Raw genomic sequence first — 16324 nt, forward strand, 5'->3', positions numbered from 1 at the left:
ACAGGCCATTTGGCCTATCAAATTTGCTCCACCATTCAATAAGATCATGACTAATCTGACAACTTCATTTTTCTGCATTATCCCCATAACCTTAGTGATAACTTAAATATCCAGCCTCAACAGCCTTCAGTGATAAAAAATTCCACAGATTTACTATTCCTCTTTGAGAAGAAATTCTTCCTTATCTCTGTCTTAAATGGGTAACCCATTTATTGAGATCATGCGCTCCAGTCCAAGACTATCCCACAAAGGGAAACAACCTCTCAGCATCTACCCTATCAAGACTCTTGTGTTTTAATAAGGTCACCTCTCATTCCACTAAATTCCAAAGAGTACAGGCCCAACCTACTCAACCTCTCCTCATAAGAAAATCCTACTGTGCACAGTATCACCCTAGTAAGCCTTTTCTGGATGTTCTCCAATGCTAATATACCTTTCCTTAGATAAGACTAAAGCTTTCACGGTATTCCAAACATAGTTTGGCTACTTTTAGCAACATGTTCCTATTTAAAGACTCCCCATTCCCTATGAAATAAAAAGCATCAATTCAATTTGCTTCACAGATTGTCCATCTCTAATTTGTCATTTATTGTTAATTCCTAATTTTCTTTGATAAGTTGGCATGCTGCCAGCTTAAACTGCTGTAATCTATGTTGTATAGATTCACACACAAGTGCTGTTAAGGACGAAATTCCAGGTCTTTAACACGGCAACAGTGAAAGAACACCAATATAATTCCGAGTTAAGATCTTGTGTGTCAAGCATGTAGGGGTGGTGTTCCTACTTGTTTGGTACCCTTCTCCCTCTGGGTGGTAGTCTTCTTGGGTTTTCATGGTAGCTGTTAAAAGAGCTTGGTAAATAACTGCTATGCATTTTGCATGCATTAAAACTGTGACTACTGTGTGTCAGTGGAGAAGGGAATGAATGTTGAAGATCCTGGATGGGGTGCCAATCAAATGGACTGCTGTAGCTTTGATGGTGTTGAGCTTCTTCAGTGTTGTTGAGAATATTTCATCCTATGTCTTCGAGATGTTGGCCATTATCTGGAAGTCAGCAGGTGAGATAAGAGGCTACCGAATTCCTCTTAGATTCTCTCTTGCTGGAGATGGTGTTGCACTTGAGTGGTATAAATGTTTTCTGCCATCCATTAAGTCAAAAATGAATATGGTCCAGATCTTAGTACACATAAATATGAATATCTCATGTGAAAGTTGCCATCTCCTTACACTGCTGGTCTCTTAATACAGAGTATCAGCTCAGATTTTTGTGCTCTTTGAACACACAACCTGTTGCTTCAGAATGCGATTGCTATCTACTGAGTCACAGCTGACAATGTTGAAAAACAGCTGCAACTAGCCAAACTACATTTGGAATATTCTCACGCCCCCCAATACTAAATACTAAAAAAATTTCTAAAATACTAAATACTAAAATAAACTTGATTTGGAATTGAAGTGAGAAATCCTCACAGGCAGTGAGAAGGGCAGGCGGCCCGGGGTCCTCGGGCCGGACAAGATGGCGGCGCTGAGACAGTGGAGCCGTTTCAGGTGGCGGGGGCGGGGCCACGGAGTCCGGGCTCTTTCAGGTGGGAAACCGGGCGGGGCGGGGCAGGTAAGGGCGGGAAGAGGGAGTATGGAGACACCCCCCCCCCATCCCACCCTTCCCCCTCTCCTCCAGCCCCATCCTCAGTGACCTGTTTCTAAGCCATTGCTCTAGTTAACTGTGGCTCTTTCTTTAATTTTCAGGGAAATATGAGTATGATTTGTTGGTGATTGGAGGTGGTTCTGGTGGCCTTGCCTGTTCTAAAGAAGGTATTACATTAATTACAATACTTAAAACTGAGGATATAGAGTTATACAGCATGAAAACAAACACTGTGGTCAAACTAGACCACACTGACCATGTTCTCAAACTAAGCTAGTCTCACTTGGCCCATATCCCTTCAAACCTTTTCTATTCGTTGTAACTGTACCTGCATCCATAGAGTCATAGAGATGTACAGCATGGAAACAGACCCTTCAGTCCAACCTGTCCACGCCGACCAGATATCCCAACCCAACCTAGTCCCACCTGCCAGCACCTGGCTCATATCCCTCCAAACCCTTCCTATTCATATACCCATCCAAATGCCTCTTAAATGTTGCAATTGTACCAGCCTCCACCACATCCTCTAGCAGCTCATTCCATACATGTACCACCCTCTGCGTTAAAAAGTTGCCCCTTAAGTCTCTTTTTATATCTTTCCCCTCTCACCCAAAACCTATGCCCTCTAGTTCTGGACTCCCCGATTCCAGGGAAAAGACTGTCTATTTATCCTATCCATGCCCCTCATAATTTTGTAAACCTCTATAAGGTCATCCCTCAGCCTCCGACACTCCAGGGATAACACCCCAGCCTGTTCAGCCTCTTCCCTATAGCTCAAATCCTCTTCCTCCAATAATTATTTCCATATACAAGTGTGAGAAACAAAACTCAAATATTAATAAGTTTCAGTCCAAGTCAAATTCTGAAGTAGTGAATTTTATTGATACGTACTTGCAAGAACAGGTGCCTAACGCGTAAGCATTCTGATTTATGCTGTTCAGCTGCATCTCTCGGTCCTCCCCTTTCACCCCATAGGGTACACGCTACAGTAAAAGTAACCAATCACAAGCTCTAGCTTCACTCCGCCTCTGTTTACTTCTCCCATTACTCAAAGCTTGTCGCCCCTTACTCTTATTTATCTCGTTCCTTATATGTGACTATCCTGGCATAGTTTGCTGTCTTCATGCGGTCATCCTGCCAAACTAAATTCCATCCACTGGCCACATCCCTCCTGTTACTGGTACATCCCACTACACGGTCGCTCTGTCCTATTAGTCATAAATAATTCTACCTGTTTTCGCTTCTTCTGTTTTCCTACACCTGGTACATCCCGCTCCACGATTGCTCTGCCTTATTAGTCATAGATAATTCTATCTGTTTTCGCTTCTCACTGTTTAGTATTTGCATGCGCAGCCTAATTTTATAATGTAAGCTTTTGCAGAAGCAACACCTGATCCCTTATTCTGCACAATTATAACCCTATACCTCTCACAAGTCACTCTCTTGTTTTAAGAAAAAAAAGTTGCTCACTAACTTGGTTGAGTTTTTTGAAAAGTAACAGTGAGGATTGAGGGCAGGCGGTGGATATGATCCATATAGACTTCAGTAAGGGGTTCAGCAAGGTTCATCATGATAGATTGGTTAAATGTTGTGGTTCTGTTCGCCAAGCTGGGAATTTGTGTTGCAAATGTTTTGTCCCCTGTCTAGGTGACATCCTCAGTGCTTGGGAGCCTCCTGTGAAGTGCTTCTGTGATCTTTCCTCCGGCATTGTAGTGGTTTGAATCTGCCGCTTCCGGTTGTCAGTTCCAGCTGTCCGCTGCAGTGGTCGGTATATTGGGTCCAGGTCGATGTGCTTATTGATTGAATCTGTGGATGAGTGCCATGCATCTAGGAATTCCCTGGCTGTTCTCTGTTTGGCTTGTCCTATAATAGTAGTGTTGTCCCAGTTGAATTCATTTTGCTTGTCATCTGCGTGAGTGGCTAATAAGGATAGCTGGTCGTGTCGTTTCGTGGCTAGTTGGTGTTCATGGATGCGGATCGTTAGCTGTTTTCCTGTTTATCCTATGTAGTGTTTTGTGCAGTCCTTGCATGGAATGTTGTGTACAAAATCCCAGATCACAGAAAGATCACAGAAGCACTTCACAAGAGGCTCCCAAGCACTGCGGATGTCACCTAGACAGGGAACGAAACGTCTGCAACACAAATTCCCAGTTTGGCGAAACCACAACAACGAGCACCCGAGCTACAAATCTTCTCATAAACTTTGAAGATTGGTTAAATTACATGAATTACAGCAATTAACCATTTGGATATGGAACTGGCTTGAAGGTAGAAGACAGAGAGTGGTGGTAACAGGTTGCTTTTCAGATTGGTAGCCTGTGACTAGCGGTGTGCTACGAGAATTGGTGCTGAGTCCACTGCTTTTTGTCATTTTTATAAATGATTTGGATGTTTACATAGGAGGTATGGTTAGTAAGTTTGCAGTTAACACCAAAATTGGAGGTTTAGTGGACAGACAAGGAGTACAATGGAGTACAATGGGACTTTGATCAGATGGGCCAATGGCCTGTGAAATAGCAGATGGAGTTTAATTTGGATAAATGCGAGGTGCTACATTTTGGAAAGGCAAATCAGGTCAGGACTTATGCACTTAATGTTAAGTTCCTGGGGACTGTTGCTAAACAAAGAGACCTTGGAATAGGTCAGGTGACTTGGCCATGGCAAATTGCCCATACTATTAGGTGCATTAGTCAGAGGGAAATGGGTCTGGGTGGGTGGGTTACTCTTTGGAGGGTCGGTGTGGACTGGTTGGGTCGAAGGGCCTGTTTCCACACTGTCGGGAATCTTAAAAAAAATCTACATGTTCATAGTTCCTTGAAAGTGGAGTTGCAGTTAGACAGGATAGTGAAGACGACATTTGATTTGCTTGCATTTATTGATCAGTGCTTTGAGTATAGGAATTGGGAGATCATGTTGCATAGGACATTGGTCAAGTCAGTACTGGAATACTATGTGCAGTTCTGGTCTCCCTGCTATAGGAAGGATGTTGTGAAACTTGAAAGGGTTCAGAAAAGGACAAAGTGAGGACTGCAGGAATTCCTGATGAAGGGCTTATGTCTGAAACGTCGATTCTCCTGTTCCTCTGATGCTTTCATAGGATGTTGCTAGAGTTGGACTATTTGAGCAGTAGGGAGAGGCTGAATTTGCTTGGGTTATTTTCGCTGAAGTGTCAGAGGCAGAGGAATGACCTTAAAGGTTTATAAAATCATGAGGGGCATGGATAGGATGAACAGCCAAGGTCTTTTCCACAGGGTGGGATAGTCCAAAACTAGAGGGCATAGGTTTAAGGTGAGAGGGCAAAGATTTAAAAGGGACTTGAGGAGCAACTTTATCGTGCAGAGGGTGGTGGGTGCATGGAATGAACTGCCAGAAGAAGTGATGGAGGCTATAATATGCAAAAGGCATCTAGATGGGTATGTGAAAAGGAAGGGTTTAGAGGGATATGTGCTAAATTTTGGCAAATGGGATGGGAATTATTTAGGATATCTAGTTGGCATGGATGAGTTAGACCAAAGGGTCTATTTCTGTGCTTTACAAATCTATGACTTAAAACGTCCTCCTCTCTGCTTAAAAATATGTCCCCTAGACTTGAACTATCCCACCCAAAGGAAAATACCTTCCTATTCACTTCTTATCTACCCTTTATGATTTTCTCAACCTCAACAATGTCACCCCTCAATCTATGCTCCAGCGAAAAAAATTCCAGCCTATTTTTATAACTCCAACTCTCCATTTCTGGCATTATCCTGATGAATCTTTTTTGAACCCTCTCCAATTTAATAGTATCCTTCTGAAAGCAGGCCGACAAGAACTGCACATGATACCCCAGACGAAGCCCCACCTGTACAACCTAAAATGTGACATCCTAACCGGTATACTCAAAGGTCTGAGCAATAAAGGCAAACGTGTGAAATGTTGTTTTTACCACATCCTGACACATCTGTCAATCTGCCATTACTATTCAGGGGTCCAACCTTGATTCAAAGAGAAGTACATGAGAGTCTGCCCAGAGCAGGAACAGGCACCTCCTAAACTTTGAGGTGTTAAATTGGTAAAGCTATGACCTGACAATATGCTGCGAAATAGTATTCTGTAGACAGAATGAAGCAATCTTACATCCAAGGAATTTGATCAAAGCTCTGCAATCTACCATGTAATTGTGAATGGTGTTGGAAAATTGAGCAATGTAAAGGAAAAGGACATTCCATGATCATCCCAACATTGAACAATGGCAGATCTCACCATGAGTGCGAAAGACAAAGCTCAAGCATTCTTGGCCTTTCGATCATTTGTTGTAGTTTGGCATCAAGGAGTTGTGGTTAGATTAGATTCCCTGCAGTGTGGAAACAGGCCATTTAGCTCAACAAGTCCATACCAACCCTCTGAAGAGTAACCCAGCTAGACCCATTCCCTCTGAGTAATACACCTAACATTATGGGCAATTTAGCATGGCCATTTCTGGACTGTGGGAGGAAATTGGAGCACCCGAAGGAAACTCATGTGGACACTGGGAGAATGTGCAAACTCCGCACAGACGGTCTCCCGAGGCTGGAATCGAACCAGTGCTAACCACTGAGCCACGGTTCTGCCCCATGGCAAAATTTCAAATCCTTACAAATCAGGTGGATTTCTATGGTTAGAGTTACCAGAGGGCAGTAATCTCAGTCCAAAATTATCAATGCAGGTATCCTTAGGGTTTAGTCCTGGCCCTGAACATCTTCAGCTGCTTCACCAATGACTCTCCCTCCCTCATGATGTCAGAAATTATTCTGCATCCTACGTAATGAGACTTGGACAACATTTGGATTTGGCTGATAAGCAGCAAGTAACATTCACACCCCCTCAAGTACCAGCCAATGACTATCTCTAACAAGCATGAATCTCGCCGTAGCCCCTTGATGTTTAATGGTATTACCATCGCTGAATCTCCTACTATCAACCCTTGGACTGTGCTGTTAACCAGAAACTGAACTGGACCAACCATATAAATACTAGTGCAATAAGAGCAGTTCAGCGGCTGGGCATTCTGTGGTGAGTAACTAGTGTCCTGTCCTTATAAACCTGTCCAACATCTACAAAGTATAAATCAGGGGTGTGATAGAGTACCCCTCACTTGCCAGGGTGAATGCAGCTCCAACAACATTTACGAAGCTTGACACCATCCAGGACAAAACAGCCCAATTGATTGGGACCCCATTCACCACCTTAAACCAGTATGTTTTGATTCCAATCACAACATCTTAGTAGATCACGTCCAATGTCCATACCATTTCTATGGCCTTGATATCATTCTTAAAGTAAGACATCCAAAAATGGACACTTATTATTTTAACCCTGTTGTAACCAGTGGTTTCTACGGTTTAGTGTTACCTTTTGCTGTTTGTATTTTGTAACACTTTTTATAAAATCTAAGGATCTCACAAGTTTTATTTTTCAGCTTAATTCATCTTCCCCTCATGTTTTTAAAATTTTGCACTGTCAATTACCTGCCTTCAAGATTTCTGGACTTTAGTACATGCTTGTTAAACATTAAATAAAACCAGTGGTTGACATGAATTAGTTTAGTTTTATTCATGGAATGTGAGCACTGCTGACAAGGTTCAGCATTATTATTGACTATAGTAGCTCACGCAAGACTTTTCTGATAGCTCATTCCAAACCTGCAACATGTGGAACGATCAGGGCAGCAAATACATTACAATACCAATATCTACAGGTTCCTGTCCAAGGCAATTGCCGTTCTGACTTGGAAATTTTTCTCCGTTGCTGAGTAAGAATCCGCAAAGTCCTTTCCAAATAGCACTGTGGATGTCATTCTCCCTGAAGGATTGCAGTGGTTCAGGAAGGCAGCTCACTACCACAACCTCCACAGCAATTCAAGATTGGCATTAAATAGTAATCTAGCCAGTGATGCCTACACCCATGAACAAGTTACAAAATAAAAATGTTGCGGTTGTTAGATGGTAATCATCTCTGTTCCAAGACTTGAATATGAGTTCCTCAGGATAGTGTACGAGGCCCAATCATCTTCAGCCTCTGTCAATAAGATTGAAAGTGGGGGGTTGTTTGCTGATGATTGCACAGTCTTCATATTGTTTGTCTTTGGTGTTGTGTGGCCAGTAACATTTGTGCCACACAAGTGTCAGACAATGACTGTCACCAGCAGTGAATCTAGTCAATATAATCTAACATTCAATGATATTATCACTTCCAAATCCCTTATGTATCTGTTGCATGGTGATCACTATTGGCCAGAAACTTATCTTTTTCACATACAGTGGCAATAAGACCTGGGCAAATGCTGCGTTTTTCTTTATTTTATTCACAGTTTTGATTATAGCTAAATATGCCCTGGTTTATCCTGGTGGCATAGTAACTTCAATTTGAATATAATCACCAAATAGGAAATGCATTAATGGTAATATTTGGAAGAATTCCCCACTTGAAAATCCTACTTATTGTTTCCAAAGTGTAACATAGAAACACTTCCAGATTGCTGTATACTTTCCCTTTTGTCTTATTTCTCTGACTGTTCCCTACGTTCTTTAAAGTACCTGAATACACCCCTTGATGGAGCTATGTTGTTAAGTACAAAGGTTTCTGTAGTTGGTTAAAGTTCTGGTCATAATTATGATGAGTGCTGTATATAAACAAACTCTTAAACCTGTTAACACATAGGTACTTTAGTATAAGCTACTCATATTTATGTTTTAATAAGCTAATTGTCTACTTGTTTCTTACCAGATTCCCTTTTTTTGGTTTCTCTGTATCTTTTGATGCTAACTTTCCCTTTAAATGACCTTTTGCTTTAAAATTTATTCGGTGAACAGGTTTGATAAATTCCAGCTGGCAAGTAATTTATTTGTAAGAATGAGAGGCTCCCTTTACCCACCATCCTTGGGAAGGAACTTTAAACACGTGCTGCCTTTTTTTGGGTAAATTTGGGAGAATATCATTTTTAATTCATTTGTTGGATCTGGCCAGTGCTGACTAGGCCAACATTTATTGCCCATTTATAATTACCTACCAACTTCTTGATCTGCTGCAGTCATAGGTAGGTACACCCACAGTGCTGTTAGGGAGGGAGTTCGAGGATTTTGACCCAAATACTCTTGTGCCACTATTGCAGATACCACCCCCTGCACACTAACTATCTCATCATTTTGACCAAAACCAAATTAATTGATTGCTTTTCAATTGCTCATCATCACTGTGCGAGCAGCTCGATGAGTGGTTAAATTTGCTTCAGGAAGTATGCCTGCTATTCAGAACACTTCCTGTGATTTGTTTTTGGGATTTGAGATGTGATAACATTATGAAGAGTCATCTAGACTCAAAACATTAGTGTACTTTCTCTCCATAGATACTGTCTGACCCACTGTGATCTCCAGCATTTTATTTCCAGTTAAGGAATATATTTTTCTGTGTTTCACTGATGGTCAGACTAAATCAAATATTTTGGTAAAGTATGTCAAAGTGCTTCATTTTGTTGCTATTATTGTTCTTTTGAAAATGCTCAAAGTTTGCAAATTTCGAATAGCATGTGCTGAGATAAATAAAAGGGAAGAACAAGGAGTGGTATTATTAGTAAATAGATCTAATTAAGATTAATAGACCAGGACTAATGACTACTTAATGCTGAAGAATTTAAATTCTGTTACTTAAATAAATCCAGCCTAGAAAGTTAACATCAGTAATGGTGATAATTGATTGTTACAAAACCCTATTTGCTTCACTGTCCTCTAGGGAAGGATATTAGCTGTGCTTGTCTGCTCTGAGCTACTTGTGACTCCCAGTGCCACAGCAATGTGGCTAATTTCTAGCGTATCCTAACAAACCGTTCCACTGGATGGGCAATAAATGCTGAACCTTGTCAGAAGTGCTCACATTCCACGAATAAAACTAAACTAATTCATCTCCAAGCACTGGTTTTATTTAATGTTTAATAAGCATGTACTAAAGTCCAGAAATATTGAAGGCAGGTAATTGACAGTGCAGAATTTTAAAAACATGAGGGGAGGATGAATTAAGCTGAAAAATAAAACTTGTAACATCCTTAGATTTTATAAAAAGTGTTACAAAATGCAAACAGCAAAAGGTAACACTAAACGTGTAGAAACCACTGGTTACTCCAGGGTTAAAATAATAAGTGTCCATTTTTGGATGTCTTACTTTAAGAATGACATCAAGGCCATAGAAATGGTATGGACATTGGATGTGATCTACTAAGATGTTGTGATTGGAATTAAAATATACCGGAGCTTTCTTTAGAGCTTAAACGGAGATCTGGTAGAGATTTTTAAAATGCAGAAATTTTGGTAAGGAAATTCAGGAAAATAATTTCCATCATAAATAGCAAGCATTAATTTATGATCATCCAAATATCTGGGAGCAGGGTAGGAAAAGAGGATTGTTAAGAAACGGAATATTGCATGAGGAACAATTAACAAAATAAAATCCATAATTGCTTTTAAGAGGCAAGGGAATATATTTTTGAAAAAACAAAATATAAATATTTGACAAAAAATTTTCAGCATTCAAACAGGCCAGTCATTCCATATGGACTGAATTGGTGAAAATGTTTCTCATAAGCCTCTTCTAATTCTTCATTTCCTTGTTAGCATAATCTTTTATACTTTTCTCCGTCATGTTTTCCCAGCTTTTCCTTCAGTGAATCTATTATTGTGCTCCATTACTCCCTATGCATTCTGGTTTCTAACAGCGCTCTGGATCTGGGAAAGAAACGAGAGCAGGGGCAAGTGGATGACTTTTTCAGAGTTGATGCAGGTGCCATGGCTTGCACTGTGTACTGTATTGAAATAAATTAAACTGTATTGCACAATGTAAAATTTAAGTCGAATGTTATGATGTACTTATGATGTACTTTTGAAACATTTTATGAATAAAGTATATATTTTGATGGAAACAGTGCTGTGTTCTGGATTGGTCAAGGGACAGAGCTGCTTTGTGATGAGTTTCCAAGTTTCACCTGGTCACGGACCTATATCTTGTTACCTGTCTTGCAGCCAAAGTTTGATGAAGTAACAAATAAATGAATTGTCTAATCTACAAAAGAAAAGTATTCTTAATTAAACCACCAAGTGGAGGTCTTCATTTCTGGGAAATGGGAACCTCAAATGATGAACTGCCTCTCTAGGTCCAGCCTGTTGAACAAGAAACACGTCTAATTTGACATTTTCATGTATTGTATAAAGTGTATACCAGGATACAAAAATCCCCCTGTTTCTAATGCATTTTGTGCTTTTTCTTGTGCCACACATTACCCCAAGAGAGTGTTCAGGTATTTGTTTCTCCAGTATCTCCTGGATAAGTGAGAGGTTGGTGTGTGAGTGAAATGTGGAGAGTGGCATAACCTTCTATCACCACTATCGTATTATTTTGCTATTTCCTGTTTTTATTTGCTGCTGTGTAAAATAGTTATGGAGTGTAATCACTGTTTGTCTTTAATTCACTGCAGCGGCCCAGTATGGCAGAAAAGTAGCAGTGTTGGATTTTGTGGAGCCATCTCCTCAAGGTATGATTTGTTTAAGTACTAAAACTGCTTAGTACTGTTCATTTATACCTCTCTATTGTTAAATTCTAACATTACATTTAGAATGGTGTGGTATTGGAATTTGAGTGCTGTCACTACATTGATGAGACTGATCTATTATTGTTTTCAATCAACATTAAAGAAAATTCCCACAAAAGTCACTCAAATTCTGTCCTGCCAGAGAGCACTGGCATGTGTTCCAGTTTCAGTGTTACTGATGGAACTGTATTTTGGATTAATGTAACTATTTCACTCAATTAAGACTTACGGCCTGACCATTTAATATAGAAATAATGTAAACATTCATGGCTTAGAAGTAGGCACATCGTTGTCAGCCAAAAGAAGAATCATGCAACCGATTCTTTAATTCCAGCTCTTGGTCACGGTTTTGTAGGTTAGGGTGCCACAAGTGCAAATCTAGTAGTTTCTTAAAGTGATGTAGCTTTCTGCCTCTCTCATCCCTAAAACAATGAGTGCTTGTCCCCACCATTGTCTGATGGAAAAACAAATACTCCGGAGCTCCCTGCCAATCTTGCAATTACTTTAACGTTATGCCCCCTGTTCGTTGACCTTTCTTCTAAGGAATTGGCCCTTCCAATCTCTCTCTCGGCACCTATTAATTTTATGGACTTCAATTAAATCTTCCCTCGATCTCTCTTCTCCAAAGTTGATAACCTCAACCTAGCCAATCTTTCCTCATAGCAATCGTTCTCCATTTCTGGTGCCATCCTTGTAAATCCCCACCATATCCTTTCTTATGTGATGACAAATAGTGAATACATATTTAGGTAAGGTGCTGTCATGTAATTTTGCGACTTATTTCCAACAAATACTTATTTTGACTTGTACTTCTTTCTCTCTCTCCGTCCCTTTCTTATTTGATACCTCGCCCCTAACCCTCAATCTTCGAAAGACGGTAACTTAAGACCATAAGACATAGGAGTAAGGCCATTCAGCCCATCGAGTCCACTCCGCCATTCAATCATGGCTGATGGGCATTTCAACTCTACTTACCCGCATTCTCCCTGTAGCCCTTAATTCCTTGTGACATCAAGACCTGAGTTCAGTTCCACAAGAGTGAAATCTCCACATGCCTGACGTCATTCTCTGCCTTGCCCAAGTGACTATTTTTCAGGTAATAAAAATGATTGAAATTTCTTTGGATGCACAGCATTTAGGAGCATTAATACTGGGAGACTGAAATAAGATGACATTAATTGGATTTCATGTCTAGGTATCCAACTGTAATCTTTCTATTTTCCTAAATTACCATGAGTAATAAGCTGTTCCTCAAAGGAGGTGACAAAGAGATATACCAACATGTTGAAAGTTGACTGTAACATCTTGGACATCCTGGCAAACCTCAACTTTGCTGCCCAGGTTGAGCTAACTTTAGCTACATTGCTGAGCGAAGCCCTAATCCAGGACACAAAACAAGCTCTGAACTTCTTGTACTTAAGAGGCCTGAACTTTGTCTGCCATTCCCTGTCACTCCTGAGTCCCACCTCTGTTTTACAGAAACAAAAGGAAAGTGCTGGAGAAACTCAGCTGATCTGGCAAAATTGTGGAGAGAAAAACAAATTTAACATTTTGAGTCCAATATGATCTTCTTTGAAACAAACATCAACTTTGTTTCTCTCTCCACAGATGCTGCGTGACCTGAGCTTCTGTAGCATTTCCTGTTTTTTTATTTCTGTTCTCCAGTATCTGCAGTATTTTGCTTTTACTTAGAGTTATACAAGGAAAGACAGAAGTCACTAAAGAGTTCTAAACACCTTAAGAGTGAAAATAAATTGTAAATGGAACAACTCATTCTCCCTGTGTCTCAAGGCTGATTTCCATTAACATGCTGCTCCCGCCTTTGGTATCTTGCCTCACCTTCATCCTTTCCTTGCACTTCTTCATGCAGTACTTCTACCTCCCAGTTAAATCCAACTTGATTTCTGCTGAGGTTTGGCCAGTCCTACCAAACGTTCCGTGTGTGTGTGTGTGTGTGTGTGTGTGCGCGCGCACGCGCACGCGCACTAACTCTACCTTACACTTGCACATTCTGGCTTTGTCTCATGTGCATACTCGCAGCTTACACTCTGACTCCTCTCTGTGTCTAGGTCTCTGTGCCCCTGTTACTGCAAATGAAAATTACAGCAATTCAAAATGAAATTATTACCATGTATTCCCCCCTTCTTAAGATACAAAATATGTTAAACTTAGTTATACATTGTTCTTCCCATAAGATATATACTTAAAATCCATATGTGGGTTATAAGACTAATGAAGAGGTACTTTAAATTGCAAGAACAATAAACCTGTTTTCAAAAAAAAAGTTACACTCCAAAATGAAACTCAGTATTTTGGCCATTTGATCAGAGCTGAAAAGCTACATAGATGTCTTCTAGAGAGCAAAGAGAGGGTCGCAGAAAGAGAAGTTTGGTTGACAGATGTCAGACACTGGTTGCAGGTGTGCTCCAGTGGATGTATGCACAAGATGAACCAGGTAGGTAGCATTGACCGATCATCTGGTCGGAGTAGCTGCAAGCGGGAGAGGAAAGGGGAATAAAGCAAAAGATGTATTTTCCCTATTAATATAAATTTGTAAACTGCTAATCAATTTCAGTTGCACTGAAGCTCCTACAACTGCACTTGAATAGGAAGTCTATGCCCTCAGAGTCTGTATGGAACCAGAATGCATTTTCTAGTGCAATCATAGAATCTCTACAATGTGGAAACATGCCATTTGGCTCATCGAGTCCACACCGACCCTCTGAAGAGCATCCCATCTCGACCAACACCCCTATGCTATCTCTGTGACTCTGCATTTCCCATGGCTAATCCATCTAACCTATACATCCCTGGACACTATGGGTAATTTAGTGTGGCCAATCCACCTAACCCACACATCTTTTGAACTGTGGGAGGAAACTGAAGTAAACCCACACAGACACTGGGAGAATAGCAAGCTCCACACAGACAGTTGCTGAGGCTGGAATCAAACTCAGGTTCCTGGCACTGTGAGGCAGTAGTGCTAAACACTGAGCCAGTGAGCTAAACAAGACAGCAAGAGGTTGATTGGGGTGGGGCTGTGTGAATATGATTCCAGGAAGGCAATTGAGTTGATTTCAAATATTTGAGGATAAATCCATCTGTTGGTCATATTCTTTGACTCAGTCATTTGTGGCATTACAAGCAGTCATGTTACCAGCTGCGACTGCATGTGAGTGCACCTATTGTTGCAGTGGCAGTAATTTGTATGAACTCTAAGGATCTGATTCAGTTCTTTGGAAGCAGTCTCATTTCTGAATCAGACAGTTCTGGGTTTAATACCGTACCTGAGATTTAAGTGTATAATCTGGTCTCATGTTTTGAAGTGGAGGTATTGCTGGTCCTTTAGAAGTGCCACCTTTAGGATGAGATTTAATCTGAGGCCCAGTCTGCCTGTGTAAAAGATGCTGTGGGATGTCCTGATGGCAGCGAAAGCATTGTAGCAATAACAATTTCTTTCCCTCATTGAATCTCAGTTTGTCTTGTTTCAGAATGTGGCATCTACTTTGTTGCAAGAAAGTGTGCACCTAATAATATATCATTATTTGCTGTTTTGCAGGCACCAGATGGGGTCTTGGTGGTACTTGTGTCAATGTGGGCTGTATTCCCAAAAAGCTAATGCACCATGCAGCCCTGCTGGGGGGTGCCATTAAAGATGCCAAGAATTATGGTTGGGATATACCCCTGCCTGTACACCATGACTGGTATGTTCAAAATGTAATGTGAAAATAAATAGCATAAACTGGTTTATTGATGATGGTTTTAATAGTTGAAGGTCATGAGACCTAGTGAGGCATTCATTCAGGGAGAATGGATTATGTACACTATCAAATAAATCATCATGGGAGGACTTGGGAATGCTTTATTGGTCCGTGCCAAAAAGTGTAATGCTGGAAAGGCACAGCTGGTCAAGCAGCATCCGAAGAGCAGGAGGGTCAACATTTCAAGCATAAGCTCTTCATCAAGAATGTTTTCATTAGCTTAGGCTTGAAACATCGACTCTCTTGTTCCTCAGATGCTGCCTGACAGGCTGTGCTTTTCCAGCACTCCACTTTTTGACTCTGATCTCCAGCATCTGCAGTCCTCACTTTCTTTATTGGTCAGTGCACTGAGTGTAGGAGTTGGGAGGTCGTGTTATGGCTGTACAGGACAGTGGCAAAGCCACTTTTGGAATACTGCGTGTATTTCTGGTCTCCTTGCTATAGAAAGGATGTTGTAAACTTGAAAGGGTTGAGAAAGATTTACAAGGATGTTGCCAAGGTGAGAAGGTTTGAGCTTTAGGGAGAGGCTGAATGGGCTCGGGTTATATTCCTGGGGTGTTGGAGGCTGTGGTGACCTTAACATCTAACATGGAACAATACAGCGCAGAACAGGCCCTTCGGCCCTCGATGTTGCGCTTCTCTGGGAACTAATCTAAGCCCATCGTCCTACACTATCCCATCATCATCGCTATGCTTATCCAAGGAGTGTTTAAATGCCCCTGTGGCTGAATTAACTACATTGGCAGGCAGGGCATTTCACACCCTTACCACTCTGAGTAAAGAATCTGTCTCTGACACCTGTCTTAAATCTATCACCCCTCAATTTGCAGCTATACCTCCTTGTATAAGCTGACGTCATCGTCCTCGGAAAAAGACTCTCACTGTCCACCCCACCTAATCCTCTGATCATCTTGTATGTCTCTATTAAATCCCCTCTTAGCCGCCTTCTCTCCAATGAGAACAGACCCAAGTCCCTCAGCCTTTTCTCATAACTCCTTCCCTCCAGACCAGGCAATATCCTGGTATGTCTCCTCTGCACCTTTTCCAATGCTTCCACATCCTTCCTCTAATGGGGTGACCACAACTATACACAATAGTCTAAGTGAGGCCACACCTAGCATTTTGTACAGTTGCAGCATGACATCACGGCTCCGGAACGCAATCCCTCTACCAATAAGACCTTACACATGGTCTGCCTTCTTAACAGCACTATCAACCTGGGTGGCAACAAACAGGGATGTATGTACGTGGACACCAAGATCCCTCTGCACATCCACACTACCAAGAATCTTTCCATTAACAGTATTCTGTCTTGCTGTTATTCTTC

The 16324-nt window shown here is 41.1% G+C and overlaps 1 protein-coding gene across 2 annotated transcripts in view; it reads left to right on the forward strand.

Moving 5' to 3' along the window:
• Positions 1-1500: 1500 nt before the first annotated feature.
• The window catches only part of txnrd2.2 (thioredoxin reductase 2, tandem duplicate 2), an 83506-nt gene continuing 68682 nt past the window's right edge, over positions 1501-16324 (forward strand). The window contains exons 1-4 of one of the 2 annotated variants that reach the window (XM_060843913.1): positions 1501-1585; positions 1746-1811; positions 11123-11179; positions 14796-14940. In XM_060843913.1, the coding sequence (XP_060699896.1) occupies positions 1516-1585; positions 1746-1811; positions 11123-11179; positions 14796-14940 (338 nt within the window). In that variant the 5' untranslated portion in view covers positions 1501-1515. The remainder of the gene's footprint in view (positions 1586-1745; positions 1812-11122; positions 11180-14795; positions 14941-16324) is intronic. The other variant, XM_060843914.1, reaches the window with a different exon arrangement.

This window comes from Hemiscyllium ocellatum, chromosome 24 (assembly GCF_020745735.1).
Source record: "Hemiscyllium ocellatum isolate sHemOce1 chromosome 24, sHemOce1.pat.X.cur, whole genome shotgun sequence".
Taxonomy (NCBI): Eukaryota; Metazoa; Chordata; class Chondrichthyes; order Orectolobiformes; family Hemiscylliidae; genus Hemiscyllium; species Hemiscyllium ocellatum.